Source organism: Onychomys torridus, chromosome 5 (assembly GCF_903995425.1).
Source record: "Onychomys torridus chromosome 5, mOncTor1.1, whole genome shotgun sequence".
In the NCBI taxonomy this organism is placed as follows: domain Eukaryota; kingdom Metazoa; phylum Chordata; class Mammalia; order Rodentia; family Cricetidae; genus Onychomys; species Onychomys torridus.
The window spans coordinates 128,323,579-128,338,289 of NC_050447.1; the positions used below are offsets into that span (position 1 = coordinate 128,323,579).

Consider the following 14,711-nt stretch of genomic DNA (forward strand, 5'->3'; position numbering starts at 1 on the left):
TTAGATGGTGAGTCTGTGTGACCGTCAGTATAGGTATAGTCCACATGTGTACATTGTGTGTCAACCCATGCACCTGTACAGACAAACCTACATACAAAGTGTGTGTATATATGCACACAGGAGGTTGTGCACAAGGTACAGGCTATCTGGTCATGAGTTTGGTTGTTTGGCGATACAAGACCTGAGCTTGTGTCCTTGTATACACAAGACTGCTAGAGTAAAGGTGGCCCTGGATCAATGACTCTGTAGTTGTTTGCTTGTGCTCAGATGTGAATGTCTGAGTCACTGACTGAATTCTACCCGCTCTCTGCCATGTTCTTCCCCATGCCACCGTCCTCACCCTCACCACCGTCCTCACCCTCACCACCGTCCTCACCCTCACCACCATCCTCACCACCGTCCTCACCCTCACCACCGTCCTCACCCTCACCACCGTCCTCACCCTCACCACCGTCCTCACCCTCACCGTCCTCACCCTCACCACCGTCCTCACCCTCACCGTCCTCACCCTCACCACCGTCCTCACCCTCACCGTCCTCACCCTCACCACCGTCCTCACCCTCACCACCATCCTCACCCTCACCCACCTCACCCTCACACCGTCCTCACCTCACCACCCCCACCCTCACCACCATCTCACCCTCACCACGTCCTCACCCTCAGTCCTCTCACCCTCATCCTCACCACCTCACCCTCACACCGTCCTCACCCTCACCACATCCTCACCCCCCTCACTCACCGTCCTCACCCTCACCACCATCCTCACCCTCACCACCGTCCTCACCCTCACCACCCATCCTCACCCTCACCACCATCCTCACCCTCACCACCATCCTCACCCTCACCACCATCCTCACCCTCACCGTCCTCACCCTCACCGTCCTCACCCTCACCACCATCCTCACCCTCACCGTCCTCACCCTCACCGTCCTCACCCTCACCACCATCCTCACCCTCACCATCCTCACCCTTTCACCGTTCCTCACCTCACACCATTCCTCACCCTTTCACCATCCTCACCCTCACCACCGTCCTCACCCTCACCACCGTCCTCACCCTCACCACCGTCCTCACCCTCACCACCATCCTCACCCTCACCACCATCCTCACCCTCACCACCATCCTCACCCTCACCACCATCACCTCACCCCACCGTCCTCACCCTCACCGTCCTCACCCTCACCACCGTCCTCACCCTCACCACCGCTCACCTCACCACCATCCTAGATCTCTTCCCCACCCCTTATCCTCACCAATCCTCACCCACTACCACACCATCCGTTTCAGCCCCTGCTAGATCTGTTTCCCAGCCTTGTTTGGTTGTTTTTTTTTTGGTTTTTTCTTTTCTTTTTTCAGAGCTGAGGACCAAACCCAGGGCCTTAAGCGCTCTACCACTGAGCTAAATCTCCAACCCCATCCCCAGCCCTTCTTGATGAAAACTAGAAAGGGATTAAGCTCTCATTATTTGGGCATACTTTTGTTTTGCATCTATAAGCAGAGAAGAACAAGACGGGAATCAGCTAAATCATCTTCCCACAAACGCTCACTGGACTAACACAGCCTTCAACCCACATGCTTAGAGTCTGCCTGGCCCCTGCCTGCATGAGCCTAATCCATAGGTAAAGCTCCCACAGGTCTCTCCTAGAGCCTGGAGCCACCCCAGAGGTGAATCTGCACCTCCACATCCTAGTATCCCTTGTCCTGTAAACCCATCCATCTCAACCCCATATTCATTCTCCTGAAGATTAGTGCTCCAGAATGAATGACCAGTGGAGGCTTGTTGGGTCCACTGGAAAACAGGGCAGGATGGTAACTGTGGGCAAGAGACGCCTTGCCCTGGTCACAGAGGGCAGAGAACAGATCCTCCCTCCCACCTCTGTCCTGTGCCTTTGGGGAATAAGCCAGGTATCCCTTAAACAGACCAGAGCTTTGCAGTTCTGCCTCCTCCACACAGCACCCCAGAGCTGAGGCTTGCAGAGGGAGGGTCAATGGGAGAGGCTGCCACATTTCTTCCCTGTAGTCTAAGGATTTCTATGGGGGCTTTGGGTGTCAAAGGGAAAGGAAGACTGGAGAGTTAGACCCACTTGCGATGGCAATTCACATGTCCCTTCTGTGGACCCACCTTGGAGGTCTCTGTGTGTGATGGGGATGCAGACACCTGGGGCTCTCAGACTTTTCTGGGAGCTGTCAACCTTTTCCTGTCACCTGCTCACAAAACTTGCACCGAGCAGAGGGGCAGAAATAAAGCTGGCCCTCTGAACACATGTGGCTTCCCTCTGCCAGTTCCGCCAACTGTTGATAGAAAACGTTTTAAAGTTCCATCTGTAACTGATCGTACATGGCACTTTAAAAAAGTCAGCATTCCTTACCCATACCACATAGTAATTATTTACATGGCTTTTACACACTGTATTAGGTATGTAAGTCACCAGGGGCTGCAGGTAGATTCTTTGCAAACACTGTCATTTTATACAAGAGACTAAGTAGCCACAGGTATCCTGGAGCAAATCTCCTACATACTGAGGGCCACTCACCTCCATCCTGAAACCCCACAGACCTTGGCTGATGTGTGCTGGGGAGGAAGGTGAGTGAAATGAGGTAGTTCACTTTTATGCCTACATGTGTAGAAAATGCTAAAGCCTGAGGTAAAACTGGAGAGTCTGCTACCCGAGTGTACTTTCTCAGCTATGGCGAGCCTAGGGCCCTGGGAAAGTACCAGAGCACTCAGACCAAAGGCCTCCACAAGGCATCTACCACAAGAGGAGTGAGCAGGTCACAGGAGGCCTGGAAGCCCACCAGGATTAATCTTGTTCTCCAAGAATCTCCCCAGAGACTAGTGTCCTTGTTCGGAACTCCTCGAACAAGCACAAAGAGGATAAGCCCACAGCGCTCCATTCACAGTTTATTCTGGTCCCCCTACCACCGTGGGAAGCCTGGTTGTTCCACTAGGAGCACTGTGCCCGCAGCCCACCAATCAGGTCGTGCACTGTCTTGTTAAGGATGCCTCCATGCACGCCTCGTCTGCCCATGAGCACCAGGAGTGCCCGCGGCGTGTGGCCCACGCAAATTGCTCGCCCATCCAGCCCCTTGGTGCGTGCATCCAGTACGCCTTCGCCCTCGGCCAGCAAGTAGTCACGTATAACGCAGCAGCGGCGGCCAGCCACGCTCAGACCGGTTTGCAGAAAGGTGTGCCGGTCTGGCCCAGTGAGCACACCCACCTCCTGCGGGGAGATGGCCGCCAGCAGACCCCCGGGCCGTGATGCCCACACACAGCGGTTGTCCGAGTGGCCCACGATGGCCACGTCGTCGATGCGCTGGTCCCGCAGCACCGCACTAATGTAGCCCTTCCAGTCACCCATCTCTGCTCAGAGTCCGCACCTATACTTTTAGCTTGCGCTAGAGGGGGTGGCTCGCAGCACCAAGAGCTGTGAACCCTGCTCTGCTCCGTGGAAGTTCGCAGGGCGGGGCTGTGACGTGAGGCGAACGTCACAGAACATCTTTCCAGGTGGAGAATGTGAGGGCGTTGGGGAGGGCAATTCTAAAAGTAGCATGTAGGAGGAAATGGAAGAAGATGGTGAGTGAGGGGGTTGGAGAGACGGCTCAGCGTTAAGAAAGAGCGTTTTCTGCTCTTACAGAGGACCCAAGTTCGGTTCCCAACAACACTTCTGTTGGCATACAAGGCCTGTAACTCCCACTCAAGAGTTCTGACAACTCTGGCCTCCCTGGGCAAGCTCACACACAAAGACACAAAGTGAACAAAAAAAAAAAAAGAAAGAAAGAAAGAAAAAGAAAGAAAGAAAAGAAAGAAAGAAAGAAAGAAAGAAAGAAAGAAAGAAAGAAAGAAAGAAAGAAAAAATGAGCTGTGCTGGGTAGTGCACTCCTTTAATCCCAGCACTTTAATTCCAGGCAGAGGCAGGCAAATCTCTGTGAGTTCAAAGCCAGCCTGGTCTACAAAGCGAGTTCGAGGACAGCAAGCGCTACACAGAGAAACTCTGTTTCAAAAAACAAAATAAACAAAAAACAAACAGAAAAGGACTGGAAGAACAGCACCGACTGCTTTCCACAGAGGACAGAGTACAATTCCTAGCTGGGGGGGGGGGGGGGGGGGGGAAAGCAGCTCACTGCTGCCCCTGCCCGTCTCCTTGGGCACCTGCACTCATATCCACAAAAAAACCCACATAACTACAAATCTTGAAACTGGCTGATCCCAACACTCTGGAGGCAGAGGCAGGTGGTTCTCTGTGAGTTTGAGTCCAGCTTGGTCTACAAAGCAAGTTTTAGGGCAGTTAAGGCTGTTACACAAAGAAAGCCTATCTCAAAAACCACACACACACACACACACACACACATCTTGAAATAACTTTTTTAATTATTAAAAAAATGGTTCACAAGGTAAGGGTGCTTTGCTCTGTAAGCCTGGTAGCCTGAGCTTCATCCCTGAAACCCACATAAAGGCATAAGGAGAGACCTTCTCCACAAAGTTGTCCCCTGACCTCCACACTACACTGTGACATACTCACCCACACAAACACATTGTACTTACACAAACCACAAATTTTTTTTCTTAATTTTAAAAAGCCAGACATGGTGACACACACTTAATCCCAGGCTTCAGGAGGCAGAAGCAAAGGGATCTCTGTAAGTTCAACACCAGCCTACTCTACATAGTAAGTCCCAGGCCAGCTAAGAGCTACACAGTAAGATCCTGTATCCAAAAAAGGGGGGCAGGGAACAGCCCCCACATAAAAAGATGGGTGTAAGGGCTGGGACTGTAGCTCAGTCAGTTAAGTGAAGTTGACAGAGTGCCTGCCTATTATGCATAAAATTTTGGGGTTGCTCCCCCAGCACCCCATAAACTGGGTATGGGGTGCAGGCCTACAATCTCAGCAGTGGGAAGACATGTGTCTCAATAAATCAATGACTTTTGTTGTTGTTGTTTTTTAAGACAGGGTTTCTCTGTGTAGTTTTAGTGCCTGTCCTGGATCTCGCTCTGTATCCCAGGCTGGCCCTGCCTCCCGAGTGCTGGGATTAAAGGTGGGTGCCACCACGGCCCGGCAATAAATGACCTTTTTAAGAGCGAGAAAGGTGCTAGTCTGGACAGCTAGACCTATCCTGAAAGGGAACCAACTGGCCACACCTAAAGAGCCACGGTGTCCCCGAAGGCTTGTGGATCACAGAGCCACAAGTTTCATTTGATAGCATGAAACGCACCCTCAGACGTTCCTTGCTGCCTGCTAGCACCACCATACCAGGCTCAAAGTTCAAAAGACAGAGCAAGCAAACAAACCCCAAACACCCTTTCAATGGAATCTAAGACAGGACCTCACACAAGTTCAGCTACCGCTCTTCACACCCAAGTCCAATCTGGAACGTTCCTAACTGTGGAATCACCTGCCGTTTCAAAAAAAAAACATGTCACTACTGCCTTCTCCCAGAGATTCCAGTTAACTGATCTCAGGTGGACTGAATACCGATTCCAAAATCTCCCCCAGGTGACCCAGAAATATAGTCCAGGCTGAGGACCTGTTCCTGTGTAAACACAGAATGGGTGAGTTCTGGGGAGCAATCTTCAAGGGCCTCCTTGCACAGGGATTGGCATGAAGTGAGGCCAAGGAAACATGGTGGCCTGGAAAGAGATCTGAAATCTGCCAACTGCCTTGTCCAGGCAGTGAGGGAGTTAGTATACCTTCATTCTCACTCGGCATTTCAAGAGGGAATTCTGAGGAACGTTTTCAAAGCACTTTATTGAGTTTCTATACCTGGGCACTGTCTTCAATGAGGCCACAGTCCCCGCACACTCCAGGCACACACAAGAGGGAAGGACTGGCCCTGGTGAGTTATGAGGCTGTATGCTCCCGGATCCAAGCCAGGTAGTTGGCTACGTCTGTGTAGACTCCGGGCTTGTTGCGGTCACCACAGCCAGAACCCCAGCTGATGACACCTCTCAGGGTGAGCTGGTGCTCTGCATCCCCTTCTTCACATACCAGAGGACCTCCGGAGTCACCCTGGGTGGGGGACAAGCAGCTTGTCACTCTTGTCCTGGGGTTGATAGGCAGGAGCAGAGCACCAGCCAGGACCCCAGGACTGACCTGGCAGGCGTCGGTGCCTCCCTCCATGAAGCCAGCACAGAGCATTCCAGGCAGGATGGCGTCCCCATGCATGTCAGAGCTGGAGCAGCGCTCTTGGGAGATGAAGGGCACCTGTGCCTCCTGCAGGAAGTTGGCATATTCATCGGCCCCTGCAAATCCGGGGACCTGAGCTTGCTGCATGGGCCAGACTACCAGGCAGTTCCACACCTACCCTGACGTTACTCCCTCACAACAAACCTGAGTGGTAGGGACCTGCCAGCAACAATTTTATAGGCAAGGAAACTGAGCCCAGAGAGAAGCTGGGATTAGAATGATCAGGAAAACACCCCTTGCCCTCTTCCATGAAATGTCTCAGAACCTGGCTCCCAAAATAGTTGTCCCCATTGCTCCAGCATGGGGACAAAGTCCTAGTTAAGTCTTTGTAACTTGGAGCCCAGAGAGAATCAAGAGAAAGTTCAAGTCTTTCTGTAATCCTGGGAACCTCAATTGAGAAGATGTCGTTTTAAGATTGGCCTATGGAAATGTCTGTGGGGCATTTTCTTGATTAATGGCTGATGTGACACCCCTGAACAGGCCAGTCTGGATTGTATAAGAAAGTCACTGGGCAATGGTGGTGCAAGCCTTTAATCCCAACCCTCAGGAAGCAGAGGCAGACGGAATCTATAAAGAGTTCCAGAACAACCAGGGCAACACAGAGAAACCCTGCCTTGAAAAACTGAAAACAAAACAAAAGAAGAAAGGTGAAGTTTTGGGGATGGCTCCATAAGTTAAGAGCACTGACTGCTCTTGCAGAGGACCTTGGTTCAATTCCCAGCTCCCACATGGTGACTCACAACCACTTGTAATGAGATCTGGCTTTCCCTATACCAGGCACACACATGGTGCACATGTATAGATGCAGGCAGTCACACACGTGTATAAAATTAAAATAAATGAAGTTTTTTTTTTTTAAAGAAAGCTGAGTATCCTGGAGGTGGTGGCTCATGCCTTTAATCCCAGCACTCGGGAGTCAGAGGCAAGTGGAGCTCTGTGAGTTCCAGGGCAGCCTGGTCTACAAAGCAAACAAACAACAAAAAACAAACAAACCACAACAAAAGAAAGCGGAGCAAGCCACAGAAGCAAGGCAGAAAGGACAGACTGCTCCTTGCAGCTTCCTACCTCAGCCTGGCCTCCAAATTCCTGCCTTGCCTCCCACTCCCCCATGGTGGACTGCAACCTTGAAAGCAACAAAGCCTTTCCTGCCCAAGCTGATTTTGGTCATGGTGTTTCTCGTCACAATAGAAAAGGAGAAACCCAAAGGGACATGGGAACCTTGACAGCAAATTCTAGAATCTGGGAATGTCCTGCTACAGAGACAAGGGCCTGCACATTTTTTTTTTTTTTTTTTAATTATCAGGTCAGTGAAACTTGTTCCCCAGGCTCATTGGAGGCTACCAAAAGTGCTCGCTTCAGATAGCCAAAAGTCTCTAGCCAGCTCCGAACAGTGGTGCCTACCCTCGAACTGGTGACCCCAGCCGGCCACCTCACAGAGCACTGTCTCCGAGGGTGGGGCCGCGCCGATGGGCAAGCACACCGGCTGGATGTGAGGCGACATGATTGCGCAGCTATTGTTCTCATTTTCCTGCAGGCGCAGCAGAGCTACCAGGGGAGGGAAGGGTTAGACGTCGACCTGGGCCCCATCCCTCCCCACCCCTTCTCTCTATCCCTGCAGGGTCACCCCACCCAAGTCATGCTGGTAGGTGATGGAGGAGAAGCCCTCGTGAAGGCGGTAGGAGCGCACAGCCAGCGTCTGGCACCGTTCGCAGCTCTGGTTATGGCGATCTTGACCGAGCACCACCGTCAGCTACTCGGGCGCCGGCCTGCGGTCGGGTGGGGGACAGTGTGCTCAGGCTAGCTACGGACGTTCTGGGGGCGCCCCTGTTTTCAACCCCCAGGGGAGATCGAGAAGGGCTGGGGGAGAGTAGGGTACAGATACAGTAAAGCCAGCGGTCTGTGGGTCCCCGAGGGCGGCGCTTGCCGATTCTGCAGGCAGTGAGCTGCGGTCATCACCCAGCAGGGGGCTATGAGGCTGCCAGCGCAGAAGTTGTTGCCCCAGTACAGCGCAGCAATGTATGGGTGAGACCCAGGCAGAGCCACGAGTCCTCCCACAACGCGGCTGAGCGGGGATAGTCGCTTGCGGAACCGCTGTCCGCAGCCCACGGGGCTGGTCCTGGCCAGAGGAGTCTGATGCTCAGGAGAGGCTGTGGAAGGAGAGATTAGCTGAGGCCAGGGACACCCTCGACGGGCTGCCTGGAGTAAGCAGGGCCCACATCTTCTGTGCCAGGACCCCCTCCTCTGCCTAACCATCTAGCGCATGGGACAGAGATGGCTCCTGGGACGTAGGTTGAGGCTTCTGCAGTGTGGAAGGCCGGGGCACCGGCAGGTCCTGACGTTCGAGGGGAACTCGAGGTGTTAGCGTTGCCTGGGTTGGGGTCTGGCACTGCTGCAGGTCGCAATAGTCCCAGACCAGTCTATCGCCACTCCAGATGTAGCACCATGGACGCATGTCGTTACCCGGGTTCCTGCATTCTCAAGAGGGAGTAGTGTTAGAGCAAGGGGCGAGGGAGTAGTGTTAGAGCAAGGGGCGCCCCTGAGGGCCCTAAGGGGCAGCAAATCAACCTGCCCAGTCCCTTCCCGCGAACCGGCAAAATGCATGGTGGCCCAGGCCCCAGCTTAACGCTTGCTTCTCAGTCATGTTCCAGTAGGTGGCCTCCGAGGTCCACTGCTGACATGGCGCACCCGATAAAGTGGTTCCAGCCTTGCCCCGGTAGTTGAGACCGGTGCCATCATAACAGGTCGCCTTAATGTCTAGGAAGAGAGAGGACTCCCTGCAATCGGGGATGGCTCTGCTGGTGCTCTCTGGTTCGTTTTTCCATTCTCCCTTACCCACCTCCCCAAGCCTTTTCCATACGGGGTCCCACTCACCTAAGTCGCAAAAAGGTCCGGTGTAGCCTTCAGGGCAATGGCACAGTCGGTGGCCCTCCACCTGGAGGCAGCTGCCCCCATTGAGGCACATATTGGTGCTGCAGGCTGGGGGAAGATGCAAATTGAGCCATCCCTGGGTGTACCATGCCACCCAGCCCCTACAAGGGCCTCCTGACTTTCAAGGCCCCCCTCCCCACAGTCACTATACACCCACTTACCCTGACCTGCCAGCGGCTTGCAGTGAGGCCCAGAACCCTTGCATTGGCACCTGGCCAAACCTTCTGAGCCAGCTCTAAACCATATCTCACCCTCATGGAAGAACCGCAGAAGCTGAGGCTCAAAGCACTTCTCTGGGGACAAAAGGAGGCCGTTGGGACCATGCCAAATCTCCAGGGTTTCAGGGACCTCTTACAGGCAGGCAGCCCCCCTTACCTCTCTGGCAATGCTTCCCAGTAAGGTGTTCCGGGCAGAGACAGTGTGGGCCATTGGGGGTGTTTACACATGTCCCTCCTTTGTGGCAGGGGCTGTGTTTGCTGCAGTGATCTGAGAGATAGACACCAGAAGGAAGCACAGGGAGTCTGAGTGTCACACGGAGGGATCAACACCCTACCTGAACCTGCTTGTCATAGGACCACAGAACCCCAAGCTTCCAGTCCTTAAGCTCATCTGTAAAACATCGGCCACTTTCCCCAGAATTCCTCTAACCTTTGGAAGGATGCTGCAGGAAAAGGGAAGGGGCTGGGCCCCTCGTGGATGGGTGGGAATAGGGTGAAGGGCAGGAGGTGGCCTGAGCCAGGGGTTGCATCCAGTACCTTTCACTTTCTTGGGCTCCGAGCAGTATCCCCACTGCTGGTCCTGGTCAAAGTTGGGAGTGGTAGAACACCTGGGGAAACAAATGATGCTTCCCTGCACTGCCTGAAGACTGGCTAGCCCTCCTTACCCGCCCCCCCACTGCACACCCTTTTGCCCAAACACAATTCTTAGAGGGCAGATAGGCACTATCTGTTATATCTAGGCCCCTCCTCTGACCCTCTTAGAAAGTCTCACCAGGGCCGCGAGCCTGGCCGGCCTTTGTGGTTGTGGATGCATCTGTGGTGCAGGCGGCGGAGGTACAGGAAAGGAAAGTGACAGAGCTTCCCATCGGCTGTGAGAACTGTGGGAAGAACACACCTCTGAGGCCCCCCCTATGCCCAGCTGCCCAAGGGGCCTTGTGGGGCCTGGCTGGAAAAGGAGAGCCCTTCAAAAGAGCACTCTGCATTCAAGACTGCATCCTGCTTAGGGAGCTGTCTTCCAGAATCAGACAGCTGGAACAGATTTCTGACTACAACACTTATAAGCTCTGTGACCTTGGCTAAGTCTGAAACCCAAGTGCTTGTCACAAGGTTGGCACTTAATAAATACTTAGGTCACTTAACCATTTTTGGCTCATTAGTAAAATGGCCACAGTAATAGGGCTGTCAATCCTCATTACTCACAGGCTTTGGATCTGCAAATCTGCCTGCTTTGTAAAACTTATTTGTAACCCCTAAACCAGTATTTGTGATTCAGGTTGAGGGTATAGGTCAGCAGTGGAGTGTTTGCCTAACATGTGCACATGTGCAAGACATCACAAGGAAAAACAAAAACCGAACAAACTACCAAACACTTGCAGCACCTTCCTGGTCTTAATGGAATTGGTAAAAAATGCGTGCGCATGCACACACACACCCCACCCCACACACCCCACACCCCACACCCCCACACCCCCCACACCCCCACACACCACACACCCACCCCTCCACACCCACCCCCCACCCACCCACCCCACACCCCATACCCCACACACACCCACACACACCACCCCACACACACCCACACACCCCCCCCACACACACACCCACACACACCACACACACACACACACACACACACACACACACACACACAGCCAGCTGAGGTCTGACCCGGTAGGTGCTGCCTGCTGTCAGCTCTTACACTGGAAACAGCATTCTTCCCAATATCCATTTAGCACAGTATTTTTCTTCTTCTTTTTTTCTTTTTTTCTTCTGTCTCTTTGAAACAGGGTTTCTCTGTGTTGGCTGGCTGTCCTGGAACTCACTCTGTAGACAGGCTGGCCTCAGACTCACAGAGATCCTCCTGCCTCTGCTCCTGAGCACTGGATTAAAGGTGCGCCACCACTGGCCAGCAGTTTTTGTTTTGTTTTCTGAATGTGCCACCAGGCCCAGCCCACTTCCCTGTTTTCTTTTTTAAAAAGATCGCTAGGGCTAGGGCTTTAGCTCAGTGGTCAAGCACTTGCCTAGCACCAATGCCCAGTACTTCAAGAAGAAAGAAGGGAAGAGTGATTCTCTGCGTATGTTGAAGTGTTACCCAGGGCTCCCACCTGCAAGAACACAAGAAGCTGCTGTGTACCTTATGGAGAGAAGGCATCAGAGATGCCTTGTTTAGGCAGGTGATATGGTCCATGGGGTCAGCATTAAGGGGTCAACAACGTGCACACTGAATAAGATGTCTTTAAACAGGATCACATGTGAAACAAGGTTACATGTTAATAATGGATGAAAATGTCACAGCCAGAGGTCCACAGGAACCTAATAGGATTTGTGAATTTGATGTTCATGTAGCTGTATAGAATATAATTAATTGTAAGAAATAACTGTATCAGGGGTATATGCAGTTTGGAGGGAGGAAAGGGAAAGGGGAAATTTGATTACATTATGATCTCAAAAAGAAGAAGAAATGTGTACTTCAGAGAGTGGTGTGACTCTGTGACAGTGCTGGGAACACTGAGCCGGTGCCTAGGATGTACTCGACAAACACTTGCTGGAATTTGTTTTCAGTGGCATTGAGCAACTAGGCGATAAAAGAGAAGGAGCCTAGACCTTTAGAACAGGGACCACTGTTGGGTCAGATTGAAAGGGACAGCAGCTGTGTGGCTTAGTGTGAGGTCAGGAGAAAAGGAGGGTCACACTGTGTTGGACCTCACTGTGAAACAGCAATCTACTATAAGCCTCAGCTTGGCCTCACCGTAGGGTTCCCTGTTCACAAGTCCTATTGCACGGTTTGGGGGGTGGGATGGGTACCCTTCACTTAAGTGGAATGTACCAAGAGTTAAGAATTTTTTCTTTAATCCCAGCACTTGGGAGGCAGAGCCAGGCAGATCTTTGTGAGTTCAAGGACAGCCTGGTCTCCAGAGCGAGATCCAGGGCAGGCACCAAAACTACACAGAGAAATCATGTCTCAAAAAAATTTTTTTTTCTTTCCATTATACTATAGATAAAACCCAGAGCTGTGTGCATATTGGGCAAATGCTCTACTGGTGAGCAACAGCCCTAGGCTAAAAGCTAAGATTTTAAAGGCAATTTTCAGACAGCAGCCACTGGGTAGACAGCTTTACAAGCATCAGGAACTCATTTCTCCTTCCCAACAACCCCAGGGGCTCACTCCCCCCAGTCTAGTGTTACAGATGGGAAAATGAAGAAGTCAGTAAAGTCACAAGTGATACTGTGAGGGTTTGGAGACACTGGGCTGTTTGTGATCTTGGGCAAGTCTGAAGCCCTGGGGCCTATGGCCCACTGAGGGTCTGAGCTCTATCAGTTGTAACTGACATCCTCCAGATGTGTTGAAAGGGACGGAGGTGGGAGGTGGAGGGGTGGGGGAGAGGGGGGAGATGGGGAAACTAAGGAAGACTGGTGAGTGAACATCAAGGTGTGATGGCACACCTCCCCATGCCACTGAGCACCTGCCAGATTCTAAGACAGGCATCCAGTACAGCCCAAGCCCTGCCCTCTGAGCACACATCTGGATCTGTAGGCACTCAGGTCTGCGTGTTATCTGCACAGGATCCCTCCTCTGTCCCAGAGGCCTGAGGCTGCATGGAGACCACACCAGCTGGAGCACACTCAACCCACCAGAGGGTAGATTAGGAAGAAGAGCAAGTCACTTACCCACAGTGGGCTCATCAGCTCCGTGCTTGAACTCTTTGGTGCCTTTCCATGGTGGAGCCTCCCGGGGAGAGAAGGCAGGAACATCAGACTTTCCTTGATCCTATGCTAGGCCCCCAGCCTCCTTGCATCTCCCCAAAATACAGGATTTCCTCACAAGACTTGGCCCTCTTCCCTCCAACCATTGTCTCCCTCACAAATGTAGTCCTTGTCCTCGCACCCACCAGTGTGGGTTGCTATCTCCTTGGTTTGGGCCTCCTGGGCTGCCTGTGCCTTCCCCACACAAGTTGCCCAGTCACCTGAACTAGTAGGTGACAAGCAGAGGCCAAAGCTGGGACAGGGACCCCTCAGTGCCATCCTGGTCCAATCAGAGTGTTCACGGTCCTCACCAAAAGTGTCAAATCCAGGCTCATCAGCAGGGACCCCAGGAGCAACAGAGCCCTCATGGCGTCTGTGGATGGTCCCACTGCCTTCCCAGAAGCGCAGATCAATAGGTCTGGGCAAAGTTCGCTGAAGCCTGTGAGGTGAAGATTGGTCAAGCTCCCTCCTGGGCCCGAGGGCCACAGGCTTCATGGAGAGCCCAGCAGAACAGTGACGCAGCATCCTTGTGACCAGGGACTTGGCTGGTGGGAGTAGAGTAATGAAGATCTGGGTTCTTGGCCTCCCCTCTCCTAAACTGCAGGGTGTTGATCTTACTAGAATGGTGCTCCAGGTACTGTTGAGCAAGGGGGTAAGGCTGACTGAGGAGAAGTCTCCTGCTGCAGAATCTACTGTCTATCAGGAAGCATGTTTATTTCCTTCTGCTATATAACCAACTGCCACACGCTGAGCACCCTAAAACAATGCCCCCCTAAAAAACCACATTCACAGCTGCACAGGCCTACAGGCAAACACATGGTCGCAGGGTTAGAGTTGCCCACACTGTCAAAAACCTGAGGTTCAGCCAGGTGTTGGTGGTGCACGCCTTTAATCCCAGCACTTGGGAGGCAGAGCCAGGCAGAACTTTGTGAGTTTGAGGCCAGCCTGGTCTACAGAGCTAGATCCAGGACAGGTAACAAAACTACACAGAGAAACCCTGTCTTGGAAAAAAACCAAAAACTTGAGGTTCAGGTTGAGTTCTCCCTCTGAAGTGGGGGATCCATCCCCTCCCAAGTCCATTCAGAAATTGCTTCCATGTGGCTGCGGCTGCAGGACGGACATCCCTGCTTCCTTCTCAGCCCTCAACCACAGGCTACGTATGATTCCTACATTTCTGGCCACTTGATTTCTCTCTCTCTCTCTCTCTCTCTCTCTCTCTCTCTCTCTCTCTCTCTGTTTTGGTTTTTAGAGATAGGGTTTCTCTATGTAGTTTTGATGCCTGTCCTGGATCTCGCTCTGTAGACCAGGCTGGATCGAACTCACAGAGATCACCTGCCTCTGCCTACCAAGTGCTGGGATTAAAGGTGTGCACCACCACTGCACAGCAAGACAAATTAATTTAAAAAATAAAAATAATAAACTAGAGTCAGTATCAGAGAATACCCTGTGTTGAATTGCTTCACACTTTGTGCCTGCTTTGCCAGGAAAATTCTGGTCCCTTCTCAGGGCTCATCTGATTAGGCCAGTCCCATTGAGGATATTCTTACAGAGCCAGGCATGGTGGTACATGCCTTTCATCCCAGGAAGCAGAGCCAGGTGGGTTTCTGTAAGTTTGAGGCCAGCCTGGTCTACATAGTGA

The 14,711-nt window shown here is 52.4% G+C and overlaps 2 protein-coding genes across 2 annotated transcripts; both read right to left on the reverse strand.

The window, feature by feature from the left end:
* Window positions 1-2,882: 2,882 nt before the first annotated feature.
* On the reverse strand, window positions 2,883-3,421 carry Pfn3 (profilin 3). The gene has a single exon (XM_036186981.1). It carries the CDS (start codon window positions 3,357-3,359, stop codon window positions 2,946-2,948), a length of 414 nt encoding a protein of 137 aa, XP_036042874.1. The 5' UTR covers window positions 3,360-3,421; the 3' UTR covers window positions 2,883-2,945.
* A 2,416-nt stretch (window positions 3,422-5,837) lies between these two features.
* Window positions 5,838-13,458, reverse strand: F12 (coagulation factor XII). The gene is given in 14 exon segments (XM_036189231.1): window positions 5,838-6,005; window positions 6,090-6,238; window positions 7,584-7,727; window positions 7,812-7,948; window positions 8,107-8,329; window positions 8,433-8,650; window positions 8,771-8,936; window positions 9,054-9,158; window positions 9,272-9,403; window positions 9,486-9,596; window positions 9,866-9,936; window positions 10,101-10,206; window positions 12,998-13,055; window positions 13,384-13,458. Coding segments are annotated over 14 exon segments (1,845 nt in total). The 5' UTR covers window positions 13,441-13,458.
* Window positions 13,459-14,711: the final 1,253 nt, after the last annotated feature.